This window comes from Lynx rufus, unplaced genomic scaffold, assembly GCF_022079265.1.
Source record: "Lynx rufus isolate CCGP_SWC_20201006 ecotype Redwood Valley unplaced genomic scaffold, mLynRuf1.p SCAF_29, whole genome shotgun sequence".
NCBI lineage: Eukaryota > Metazoa > Chordata > Mammalia > Carnivora > Felidae > Lynx > Lynx rufus.
In genome coordinates, this window is record NW_025814844.1 from 495,110 (window position 1) to 507,974 (window position 12,865).

Here is a 12,865-nt window from a genome sequence, read left to right on the forward strand (position 1 = left end):
GGGTAACTCAGTCGGTTAAGCGTCGACTTCAGCTCAGGTCATGATCTCACCGCTCGTGAGTTCAAGTCCCAAGTGGGGCTCTGTGATAACAGCTCAGAGCCTGGAGCCTGCTTAGGATTCTGTGTTTCCATCTCTCTCTGCCCCTCCCCTGCTCGTGCTTTCTCAAAATAAACAAACATTAAAGAAAATAACAAAATTTGGGGTTCCTGGGTGGCTCAGTTGGTTAAGCATCCAACTTCAGCTCAGGTCATGATCTCACAGTTCGTGAGTTCAAGCCCCACGTCGGGCTCTGTGCTGACAGCTCAGAGCCTGGAGCCTGCTTCAGATTCTGTGTCTCCCTCTCTCTCTGTTCCTCCCCCACTCACACTTTGTCTCTCTCTCTCAAAAATAAAGATTTTAAACAATTAAAAATAAATAAAATAATAAAGTTTATTTAGAGAGCGTGCACGTGCACAAGCAGGGGAGGGGCAAGAGAAGACACAGAATCCCAAGCAGGCTCCATACCATCAGCACAGAGCCCATTCTGGGGCTTGAACCCACGAACTGTGAGACCATGACCTGAGCCGAGATCAAGAGTTGGCACTTAACCAACTGAGCCACCCAGGTGCCCCATGAATTTTAAAAGAATTGAACAGTTGGCACCGGCTGGCTCAGTTGGTAGAACATTCATCTCTTGATCTCAGGGTTAAGTTCGAGCCCTATGTTGGGTGTAGAGATTACTTAAAAACAAATGTAAAAAACACACTTGAAAGAAGAAATAAAAATAATTCAATGGAGCTTACCATGGTTTAGAGCAGCAATGTCCGTATTCTTCTGGAGTTTTGGGGTCTGAGGTCATCCACTGCTGACCTGGAGCCACTTGGACATCTAAAGTCCAATCAGGGGTCTAAGCTGGCTGACCACCTTCCTGGCCCCAGCCCTGCCCCTCCTACTGGATCTTCATTCTGGGATTCCCCTCTGGTAGCTGGGACAATCCACCAGGGAACTGGAACTACTGTCTCTGCCCCTGGAAACTTAAGACTATCTTTTCCTTCCTCCCCCCTTTACCCTAAGCAGGAATCAGGAGCAGTGTGCAGTAGAGAGCCCTTGTCTTGCCCCAGCATGACTCTGTTGCTCCAACAGGTGGTCCTGGGCCCAAGCCAGACCTCCCTTCATCCAGGCCACCAGGTCCCTGTCCCTATCTACATATCCACTGCTTCCTGAACAGGCTAACTCAGGCCAACACTGCCCAAAAGGATGTTGACCCTAGGGTGCTGGTTCCCTGGTCCACAGCCCAACCCCAGGATGCACACACATGGCCAAGTGAGATTCCAGCCCCTGGGGCCATTTCACCTGAAACCCACCCTTAGGACAATAGTGGGCAGATGGCCCATCCCAGCTCCCACCCTCCTAGGTCTTGCAAGTGCTGGACACAGGAAAGCAGTGTGTCATTTAGCAGAAGAGAACAGGCACAGAACACAGAGGCCCCATACAAGATAGTTTTCAATCAAGCTTTTAATGAAAAGATCATAAAATAACAGTTTCTCATCACTGTACATTAAGACTGCACGCTTCTGAATGGAGAGATCAGTCGTCGGTGAATTGCTTTTTCTATGACACTTGTGGGCTGCGTACCTGCAGCTCTGACCTGAATTTATCCAAACTCTCAAAGGAAGTGAACTCGATGCGAAGACGGATAGCGGCGGTGGCCAGTACAGGAGTGCGATCACGGTGCCCCTCCCCCTTCCGGGAAGGAAATAAGAGTAGGACGTGATCCCGCTTCTCCGATTAAACAAAACGGCTATAACCCCATCCCTCCCCCTCCCCCTCGAGGTATTTGCGAATGGGCAGGTGCCCAACCTGGGGTCCCCCAAGGGGGGAGGGGGAAAACAAGTGATGGGTGGGATACAGAGAGGCTCCCCTCAGCACCTGGCCCCACGGGGCCCCACCAAGTGGAGGGGGGGAGCCCTGGGGAACCTCCCTGCCCCAAGTGAGGTCTGTTATGCAGCATTTTTGAGGTCAATAAATTACAGCAATAAATAGCAAGGTGAGGTAGGGGGAGGGGTTCCCGGTAGAAAAATTAAAGTGGGTGACTGAAGCTGGCAGGGGAGAAGCGTCCTAGGAACGGGGGCCTGGGCAGCCTCCATTCCCACAGCGAACCTCCACCCCCTGATCTGGAATGTCACACTGAGGCTAAGTAGGTCCCTCTCTCCATCCTAGCACTCCTGGCATCAGTTCACAGGTTCAGTAATGTCTGCCCCAACGTGACTCTGGGCGAAGAGCAAGGGCCTTGGTCCCTTCTAGGGGTACAACAGGGCTGAGATCCCTGGTCTGTTCTCTGGAGGCCCGGTGCCTCTGCTTTCCTCCCCAAGCCAAGGGGGTGGACGGATGCAGCCCCCCCCCTTCCCTGAGCCCTACCCTCCTGGCTGCCCAGGCCTCCCCCACTCAGGACGGCTGTGGGGAGGGCGATAGGGTCTGCCTGCCCAGCCAGCCCGGCCCAGATCGCACTCCTGCACGCGGTCCAGTCCAGTGAATACTGACGGGGTGGGGGTGGGAGCATAGCGGGGCAGCCCAGCGCCCCCGAGTGGTGACGAACGGGAAGTACACACACAAGGCTGCGTGAGGTTCCAAGTCAGTCTGGGTCCGAATTATTCATTTCACAGGCTGAGGTGTATGGCTATGCTGCGAGTCTCTGAGATTCTTCTTTGCTTAAAGGTTCATCTTCTCTTTTTTACCTTTTTTGCAATCCTGGAGGAGCCCTTGCGATGGCTCGGTCTGGTGGGAGCGAGCGGTGGCAGAGCCGGCCGCTCACTCGCCCCAAGTCTGAGAAATAAATACATTCATCACTGCACAAACATATTGATACAAAAACAACACTGTTCAGAGTGTTTGCACCGTCTGTGTTGGTAAGGACCAGCCCAGGAAGCACCCCCCCACTGCCGGGGGTGGGAGTGTCCCCTGGGGGTGGGGACCCACTGGAGTTAACGGAGCTGTGCAAAGATCCCGGCTTTTTGGCTTGAGAGGGACCCTCACATCAACCCACCACGAGGGTCACGGGCAGAGTGGGGGACCCTCCATCCTGGGGCCCAACCCCAGACTTGGGTCCTGTGGCCAGAGCTGACGGCCACCCCCTGCTGTGCCAGCTAGCCAGGACCTCTGAGGTCTGGCCAGGAGGCCTGGGGGGCAGTCAGCATCGGCCCAAGCTCTTTGGTGCCAGCTGGGCTTTGAGAGGCCTCAGGCTGGGGAGGAGGGCTCAGGTGAATCTGGGGGGCCTCCAGGCCTGCCCCTCTGCCCGTGAGCCAACTCAGAAGGGCCTCCAGCGGAAGGTGGGGATTCACTGGGACTAGCCTTACAGCTGCTGAGGTCTGAAACTGTAAAAGTTTATGTAAACAATGAGATAAATATATTAGTATCTTTTTTTTTCTGAGCCCATTGAGGTTCCATACTCATTCAAAATGTGCTTTGGTTTAAAAAATAGGTTTTGTGAATTTGGGTATGAGCTTTTTTTTTTTTTTTTTTTTTTTGTTTATCCTCTCTTTCCTACATGACATCTGCTATTTTCTGTTTCCTGTTTCTCCGAAACATTCAGGAATTAAGTGACTAAAGCAGAGAACTGTAAGCCGCCCTTGGCCTCCAACGGCCTAATTTCCTTGTGAGGCTCTTAACACATTTCCACACACACATTCGCAAGCACACACTCCACATGAAATCAAAGGAAAAAGAAAACAAAACCAAGTGTTGTGTTAGTCCCACCCCACCCCACAAACCCTTAAAATCTTAAATAGGAAACTAGTGTTTTGCTTTCTTGTTAAAATACAGAAAAGGCTCGATACAATACTCAGGTGGGTACAATACTATGTCGCACGAACGTCGTTGAGTGAGGGGCCTTTGCGCCCAGTCCCTGAAGCTCTGCAAATGAATTACCTACTCTCACGGGTCACCTCATGGATGCGGCTGCCCACGGCCCGAGAGGCCACACACAGGCCAGGCGCACATAAAACTCCCGTGTGGTACAGACTTTGTGTCGTGTGGCTTAAGTGCTGATGGAGTGGGGTGGGGTCGGGAGGGCAGAGGGGCCTGGAAAGCACCATGCCTCCTCACCTGACTTGTGGGAACACAAGACACTAGGTCTAGTGCTCTGTTTCCCACCCATAGGGAAGAAGATCCAGCTTGGGGCTGGGGGTGCCTTGAGATGGGCTCAGCCAGAAGCCCTCACTTGCAAAACACACCCTTCACCATTCGGGTCCCTGAACTCAGGCTGTTTTCAGCTGGAGGGTCTCTGGAGGGGTGAGGGTGGAGGATGACTCTGGAATTTTTTGGTCTGAACGTAAAGTAGAAAGGAAAAAAAAAAGAAAAGCATGAAGCAAAATGAAGATAAAGCTGCTGGCCTAATCCTGTGGCTCCAGTCAGCTGAGGACAGTGGGACCAACGGCGACCTTGGTCTGGCCTTGTGAGCCCGACTCCCAGCCCATGGAGAGGTCCTGTGGCGGGTAGAGAAACCCCAAGGTGAGGGTTGAGGGGTAAAGGGTGGGACTCCAGACAGGGCTGAGTGGGTGGCAGCCAGCCTCTTGCCAAAGCAGCCAGGACTGCTCAGAGAAGGTGCCAAAGCAGGGTAGGTAATCTCTCCCTGTCCCCAAGGAGGGTATACATCGCTTTGGCCAGTGCCTCCTTAAGCCTCTGCACTGGCTGGGAGGGGTTGCTGCTCTCCCAAGTCCCAGCTCTTGCAGGCCCAGGAGACAGGATGGAGGGGGGGGCTCACTTCCACCTCATCCTGGCCCTGGCAGGGAACTGCAGGGAGCTGGCTCCAGGCCCCAATCTCCCATGGGGCTGGAGCACTCACCTGCCTCACCCAGCCCCAGATCAGAGGCACACACGCAGGCTCCCTGACGCTTCACAGAACACCCACAGGGTGGACACAGCTAGCCGCATGCTCTGGGGGTAAAGACACATGCGAGCTGACTCAGCAGCTGCAGGAGCTCCCCTCTAAGAGCACTGGGGGTGGAGGGCCCAGTAGGGCCACCTGGGCCAGGCAGAGCCTGGCTCACTCAAACGCGCGTCTTCCTATGCACACTAACAGGAGGAAAACAAGTGTCACGGCCTCAACTGCCAGTCACCAACGTACTGTTCTCATGAATTCAAGAGGTAGCAAAAGGTCAGAAGTCTCTCCACCTTGATTGGGAAGGAAGGAAGGAAAGCGCAATATCTGTCCACACGCACCAAGCACACTACACACACACACACACACACACACACACACACACACACACACACACACACAGAAAATGAAAAAGAAGAGTACCGACGGCTCTGGCATTGAGTCCAGCCTCCCCCCTCCCCCCACAAGTCCCAGACCTTCCAGTTCAAACATTCACATAAACATTACACTGGTTTTTTCTCTTAATAAAAAAGAAGTACCTCTAAACAAAGAATATTCCTCGGAAACTATAGGTAAATCACTCTCTCTCCTGAGGCAGCCGAGGCGGGGCTCGGGGCCCAGGGAAGCCTTTGGCCTAGAAGGGCTTCTGGGGCCTGGAGGGGTGGGCGCCCCTCAGCCGGGGCGGGGGCAGGAGGGCAGCTGCCCCTGTACATTCAGTCTGCAGACCCAGGCTCAGCCCCGAGGGGCCGGGAGGAAAATAAACTCTTGTTAGTTTTGGTTTAAAAAACAAAATTCAAAAAGAAAAAAGGAACAGATCAGTAGGAATAACAGCAACCTAGGCCCAGAGGGCTCTTTAGCTGTGGAGAGGTAGGCGGTGGGGGCCCCCCTGACTGTCCCAGCGCCAGTGAGCAGTGACCCCTGGCTCCAGGAAGGAGGGCTCTGTCCCCTCCCCTCCAGCACCATTCCCCGAAGAGCCAGGGTGGCCCGCACACAGACAAGCACTCGTGCATGCACACAGACACCGCCCCTGGCCACGGGGCAGCCCTGCTCCTCCCTAGCAGAGGGAGGCCCCCACTGCCCCCTGCTCTGACCCGGCCTGTGGGAAAGGGGCCAGATCCCAGCAAGACCCCCATGACCCACTCCCATGGGCCCCGCAGTGGCCGTCTCGGGGAGCCAGAGGCCTGGGCGGAATCGGGAGGTAGACTGCACACCAGCAATGCACATGCGGAGCTTGGGCCCATCGGCTTCCCTCCTCTCTCTTCCCTTGGTACAGACTGTCCATTAAAGCTCTGGGTGTGGGGGGGGCTGGCTGGAGGTGCCACCAGGAGCTACCCCTGTGGGACCTGGGGGTCCTGGCCCCTCCTGCCTGGCCTCCGTGCTTCTTTCTTCCTTCCGTTGGCTCCGGAGGGCGAGTCTGCAGAGGGCACCCTTGGGCCGGGGAGAAGGGTCTTTGGCTTCTAGGAGCTAGGAGGGGGAAGTATGCATGCGCAAGTGGCTGATGAGGTTGCGCTGCTGGGTGAACTTGCCTCCGCAGAGCTGGCACTCATAGGGCTTCTCGCCCGAGTGCACGCGCATGTGCTCAGTGAGGCGGTACTGGCGGGTGAAGCGCATGCCACACTCATCGCAGGCAAAGGGCTTCAGGCCCAGGTGGCTCCGCATGTGACGTGTCATGGTGCCGCGCTGGGTGAACATTTTGCCGCAGATGTTGCAGGGGAAGGGCCGAGTCAGCCAGTGTGTCTTCTCGTGCTGCCGCAACGTGGCAGGGTCCTTGTAGGTCTTCTCGCAGACGGAGCACTTGAAGGGCCGGGGCTCAGCAGCATAGGCCGCGCTGGGCGCCGACAGGTCCTCAGCCTCCTCCTCAGCGCCCCCGCTGCCTGTCTCATAAGCACCCTCCTCCTTGATGAACAGCTCCTCCTCTGTGTGTGTCTCCACGTGGGCATTGAGCTGCTCAGAGCTGGGGAAGCCTTTGGCGCAGGGGATGCACACATATAGGTTGTCCCCATAGGACACCGTCTCGTAGCCCTCCTGCCGGTACATGTAGTGGGTACCAGCATGGCCGCTGCCCCCCTCGCTCCCACTCTGCCCGCTGTCCTCACTTCCATCCTTGCCATTCTCCTCCTCCTCCTTGCAGGAGTACGGGGGCTCCGTGTAAGGCCCACTGGGGCCACCCCCCGCAACGCTGCTGGCCAGGATGCCATTGGGAACCCTGTCCCCTAGCCCCTCACCCTCTTCCCCCGGGCAAGGGCCCTTGGGCCCCGCTTCCCTCCGCTCAAAGGGGGACCCCACCATAGGCTCCTTCTTGCTCCATTCCTTCTTGCGGGCTGAGTGCCGCAGGCTCTTCCGGGGCTGCCCACCAGGCCCCTCCAGCAGACTCAGGTGGTTATCCTCAGACCCCTCCAGATCCATGGGCTCATTGGGGGTGCCCCCCAGCTCAGCATAAGAGGCACTGTTGGCAACAGGAGGGGCAGAGGCTGAGAGGGGCGAGCCATGCTGACTGTCACTCAGCTGGGCCGGGTCTTCCGGGGTCAGGGGGGGACCGGGGGTAGCAGGGGGCAGGGGAGGGCTCTTCTTGGACAGGTCCAGGCCCAGCTCCTGCTCGCAGCCCCCACTGCTCCCATTGGTGCTGCAGCTGCCCAGGCCAGCCTCCCCACTGGTGGGACAGACGGCCCGGCTCAGGCCATGCACGCCCTCCTGGCTTGAGCCTCCGAGGAAGAGCTCGTCATCCGAGCCTTTGGCCTGGGGGAGCTCCTGGGGGGTGTGGGCCCCCTTGCGTCCGTCCATGAGCCCCGGATACCGTGCCTGGATGACAGAGGCTGTGGACAGCCGCTGGCTGCGGGGAGGCCTCCCCATGCCGGTGGCACTCACCCGTCCGGAGCCAAAGGGCTTGCCGGCTCGCTTGAGTTTACGACGGCAGAGGGCTGCCAACTCGGGCAGCTGGAGGTAGCTGGCGGCAGTGAGGAGAGTGCTGAAATTGGGCTCAGCTGGCTGGTCGCTGGGCAGCAGCTTGCCCGTGTAGATGAAGTCCAGGATCTGCTGGAACACCGTGGAGCTGACCATGTCCGTGTCCAGGTTGATGAGGTTATCGTGCAGGACTAGGGACTTGAAGTAGATGCTGCTGGCAGCCAGAACATTCTTGTGGGCCCGAAAGATGGAGTTCTCCACCATGATGATGACATCACACAGAAAGCCCTTTGTCCTCTGCTGGTTCAGCTGCAACAAGAGCTGCTTGGAGTGGCTGGGCAGCTCCATGTCGGGCCCCATGTCCCCTCGCCCTGCCCACGCGTACCACCTGTGGGCAAGAACACATGGGGCATTAACCACCTGGGAGCCTCATCCAAGGGCTTGGAGACAATGTGGGGTTGCAGTGGTGCTCAGGGGGCCTCACTGGCACAGTACCCAAGCAGGGAACTCACACTACCCATTGGGGCTCATGCTGCCTGAAAAGAGACACTGGCACTGGCCCCATTTGCACCAATGAGAAAAACAGAAACAGAGGACAATGAGGGTCACATGATGCTAAGCAGAGACAATCGGATATGAATTTGGTTCCACAACCCAGGGTACCGTCTCCACACTAAAGTCGACCACATGCCCACAGGGGACTTAAAAATGACCAGCAGGGCTGGGGCGCCTGGGTGGCGCAGTCGGTTAAGCGTCCGACTTCAGCCAGGTCACGATCTCGCGGTCCGTGAGTTCGAGCCCCGCGTCGGGCTCTGGGCTGATGGCTCACAGCCTGGAGCCTGTTTCCGATTCTGTGTCTCCCTCTCTCTCTGCCCCTCCCCCATTCATGCTCTGTCTCTCTCTGTCCCAAAAATAAATAAAAAACGTTGAAAAAAAAAAATTTAATAAAAAAAAAAAAAAAATGACCAGCAGGGGACTGTGAGGTACTGGGAAGCAGTGGGGAATGAAGTGAGCAGAAGCTTCCAGGCAGGCTCACTTCCCACATGGGCATATAACTTCCTGGTTTTTAGGGCAAACTAGAAATTAAGTTTGCCAGGCTAAACCTCCCAATGTCAAATAAAGGTTCTTTTTCCTATGCAGCCGCCACCTGTGACCTCTGCTCTGCCCTGAGTGCCTCTCAAACAACCCTAGTGGCTTCCCAAACTTACAGGTTTGTCAACGTCACATTCCTGCCTTCAGACACTGCAGCCCAGCCAGAGTCCCTTGCCAATGCCTGCTCCCAGCTCAGGAGGGCCCTGAGCACCCCAGCCTGGGTCGCTAGGTGCTGAGCAGAAAAGGTGGCCTGGCCAAGCCTCTGGCACCACTGGGGCCCTGGGAACGGCAGCCAGCTGGCCTTGTCAGCCTGGTACAGTCACTGATGTCATTAAGTAATAGACACACAGAAACCTCTGACCTCCCCGAGAATCCTGCAGGTGGGCTTTGTAAGAGCACGCACATGGTCTCTGGGAGCAGTAATGCTCTGACCACGCACCCACCCAAATGAGCAGCAGGACCCAAGGCACAAAGTGTGGCTCCATGCTCCCTCTGGCCCCTCACACAGGCAACTCTGTGCCATGCAGTTGACAAATGTGCTTTCACGTCTCCAAAAGTAACTGACTGCTCTGAGCCTCACCCTACCCAGGACCTCCCAGCTTCTACCAGTATACCCAACCCAGTTCTGCCTCCCTTAGGGCAGAGCCTGAAGGGATCACGCCCATGCTGGCTTTCTGTAACACAAACACTTCCCACTCCCAGTTACCCCACACCTGCTCTGATAGACGGAAACTCTAATAACCATGCACATCCCAAAGAAGGCCTTGGAACTCACCATGAACACACATGGGTAGACAGAGCCACAAGCTAGCACTCAGGGCCTGATAGGAGCAGCAAGCATGGGCTCAGCCAACCCAGCCAACCCAGCCTTATAAGACCGTTCAGCTGGGGCTCAGAGGCTAGAGCCCAGGTCCCAAGAGAACCTACCCTCTGTCACTCCCTGCTCCTCAGCCAGCCAGTCAGGGACAAAGAGCCCAAGGCACAGCTTCCACACTGGCAGGGACACCCAGCCCCAGGGAAATGTGGTGTCAGCCCCACCAGCACCCAGGATGCCTGGTGCTCCCAGACTGGCAAGGGGCAGGCCAAGGGCAGGAGGTCTCGTCCTCCAAGAGCATGTGAGCCACAGCAGCCCCTCCTCTGCAGGCTGAGAACAGTGGGCCCCAACCTCCCCTCCATGCACCCCAGCACTGCATACACACAAAGGACCAGGCTGAGAACTGCAAGGCTGTGTGGGCCGCCCAAAAAGCCTTCCCCCATGTCTCCCCCTCCCTCCATCCTGCCAGTTCCCTGTCCCCAGCCTACCGTAGTGCCAGGGGCCCAGAAACCATGTGAGCAGCAGCCAGCGGGGGTGGCCTCCTTGAGCGCGTGGCCTCCCTGGGGGTGCATCAATGCCTGGTCACCTGGGGAGGAGAAGATGGACAGGGTCACCCATATATACACCAGCAAGGGAGGGAAGGAGGAACAGTGAAGGAGAAGGCACCTGGTGGCCCTGGAGCCTTTATTCCCAGGAAAGTCTGGGGTCTCTCTGGGTGGGACATAAGGGACAGCCAGGCAGAGGACGGAGGCCACAGTGCCCAGCAGTCAGGCCTGGTGGCAGGGAAGGTCACAGGTCTGGAGAGCTCACCAGGGCTGCACCCTCCTCCCACCCAAGAGATTTAGGGTACTCTAAGGGCCACCTAGGCCTGTCAGGGAGCTGGTGGCAGGCGCGTAATTCCTCTGTAATTCCAGGCGGGCAGGCGTGGTGGCAGGAGGCCTGGGCAAGGCCCTTCCCAGGCTGGCCACATTTACATAACAAAAGGTCAAAATTGGAGGCCCTGGTGCAATGGGCTATTTATAAGAACCAGTCTCAACCGCTTCTGGCTCTCCTGCCTCCTTCCCTTCCTGATCTGTTCTTGACACCCCCCCCCACCCCCCAGAGGGCCCAGCCCCCTCCTGCCCAGCCCAGCCTGACCACATGGCCTCCCCTTGCAGGAGTTTCTGCAAGACAGGCCTTTCAATACCAGCCCGCCAAAGCAGCTGGCAGCTGCAGCCAGATGCGGAGGGGCTCCCGCTCCCCACTCCCACCCCCCAGAGCTGCAGATCCCTAGGATCCTGAGGTTCTGGCTTTTTGCACCCAACTCAGGCAGGTCTGGGCTCCCTTGGAATGGAGCCAGGGGTGGGGGTGGAGGCCTGCAGCAGCCCTAGGCCCATCCCTGCCTGCCCTTCCCCCACCCCCTGGGCCAGGGAGGCTCAGCAGGTCCCTCAGGAATGTGACCAGACCCGGGGTGCGGGGTGGCTGGGAGGCCTCAGCTCCAGCCTACCAGCTGTCTCTCTGGCCCCTAGGACAGCTCCCCTCTCATGGGGTAGCCCAGGGGTGTGGGGGAAATGGAGAGGGGGGGATGGTTGGTCCAGGAACCTACCCATGGCCCAGAGGGCAGCAGAACCAGCTCCGTAGGTCCAGAGGCCTGAGGGCATCTACATTTAATGAAGGTGGCCTGGGCCCCTTGCCTGTGTAAAGAGTTCAGGCTCCCCTGCTGGGTGTTACCAGAAATGGCCAGCACAGAATAGAGCCCAGCCTTGGGAAGGGGGCAGAGACCACTTGGGCGCTGGTGAGAGCAGCCCTGAAAAATGGACAGGGAGCCACAGCGATATGTTCGAGCCAACCAGACACCCACCATACAGCCTTGTGCCACTGCCTGCTCCCCACCAGATCTCAGGGCAACCCAAGCCCTGCTGAGGCATCCACACAGTGGCCTCCGCTTCACTATGTGCCAGGCCCTGCAACTAGGGATTACTTGCCCTTGTGGGAGATCAGTCCAACTACAGAAAACCAGGCAGAGAGCAGGCAGCAAAACAGAACTTGAGGGCTTCCACAGGTACCCATTGCTCTAGCTGTGTCAGCCACTTCACAGCCCCGGAAAGGCACATTGACTGACCAAGTCCTCCCAGGCTGGGTCAGACAGGACTCTTCTTGAGCCCAAACTTCCCCACAGGACTGAGTAGGCTTCGCTGCACCCTCCACTGGGTGGGGCCCCGGTGGAGCTGCCTGCTGGGAATTCACAGCCAGCATAGTGGGCTGCCACTATGTCTGTGAGGGGGTGACCCCTGCTGCAGGGCCAAGACCCCTGCAAGGCGTTGCTTCTTTTCTTCCCAGCAAAAAACAGCAGAGTCCTCTGCCCTACTGTTCAACACAGGGTGTGGGAGCAGCAAGCGCCTAAGCTAGAGAGGACACAGCCCTGGGGAGGCGACGGGCCGGGGGGTGGGGGGTGGCAGGTAACTAGAAACGTGGCTGTGGGGACTGGCCCAGTAAGCCGGCAGTGCAACACCCCACTGGGTACATGGGCTGGTGCTCAGCCCTGGCAGGAGCCTGCAGGCTGGGATGAGGATACCTCTTGGCACCAGCTCCTGGCACCCAGCAGCCCCCTGGCAGCAGGCCCAGGCAGCGTGCCTATCAGCCCCAAGGATCCACACCCAGCTCAAAACCGTTGCCTGCCAGAGCACTGGCTCCAGGAAACCCAGGATCTGGGGCAGTGGGATGGGTTGGGGGTGTAGTGTGGAGAATCCCTGGCTAGGCTGACCCCAGCAGGTAAGGGCAGGAGAAACACAGTCCCTGGGGAAAGCCAGCTCTGCCTCCTTCCTTCTTATGAACACAAAAGCTGAGGGTGGGGTAGGGGTGGTAATGAACAGAAAGACCTGGCTGTAACAGCTGGATTACCTTCCCAGGTCCCGGTTTACCAAATGGTCAACATCCACCTACCTAGTTGGGCTGTAACATTTTCTTTCCTTCCCCTCCAAGTCCCTGCCACGGAAAAGCCAACGGCAATCCCCACATACACACAGTGAGGACAAGTCTAGGGCCCAGACATCCGAGACTTTTAAAAGACACACCCACCTAAGGGAAGGTCAGGCCAATAGAGCTGAGCCAGGGGGAGCTCCCCGCACCTGTCTGCTGCTTCTTCCTCTCTACCCTCCTCAACCAAGGCATGAAAGGCCCAACCAGGCAATGCCATCCAGTAAAGAAACATCTTGGGGGCATGA

The 12,865-nt window shown here is 57.4% G+C and overlaps 1 protein-coding gene across 1 annotated transcript; it reads right to left on the reverse strand.

Annotated features, from left to right (window-relative positions):
* Positions 1-1,345: 1,345 nt before the first annotated feature.
* Positions 1,346-10,269, reverse strand: HIC2 (HIC ZBTB transcriptional repressor 2). Its single transcript, XM_047090338.1, has 2 exons — positions 10,151-10,269; positions 1,346-8,144 (listed from the first exon to the last, which is right to left on the reverse strand). The coding sequence occupies exons 1-2, from the start codon at positions 10,174-10,176 to the stop codon at positions 6,320-6,322; spliced, it is 1,851 nt and encodes a 616-aa protein (XP_046946294.1). The 5' UTR covers positions 10,177-10,269; the 3' UTR covers positions 1,346-6,319.
* Positions 10,270-12,865: the final 2,596 nt, after the last annotated feature.

Excerpts from the sequence above, each read along its gene's own strand:
- HIC2 (XM_047090338.1), bottom strand. The coding sequence starts at position 10,176 with ATGGTTTCTGGGCCCCTGGCACTACG. Across the intron at positions 8,145-10,150 it reads TCTGGGCCCCTGGCACTACG|GTGGTACGCGTGGGCAGGGC; the intron begins GTAGGCTGGGGA and ends TCTTGCCCACAG.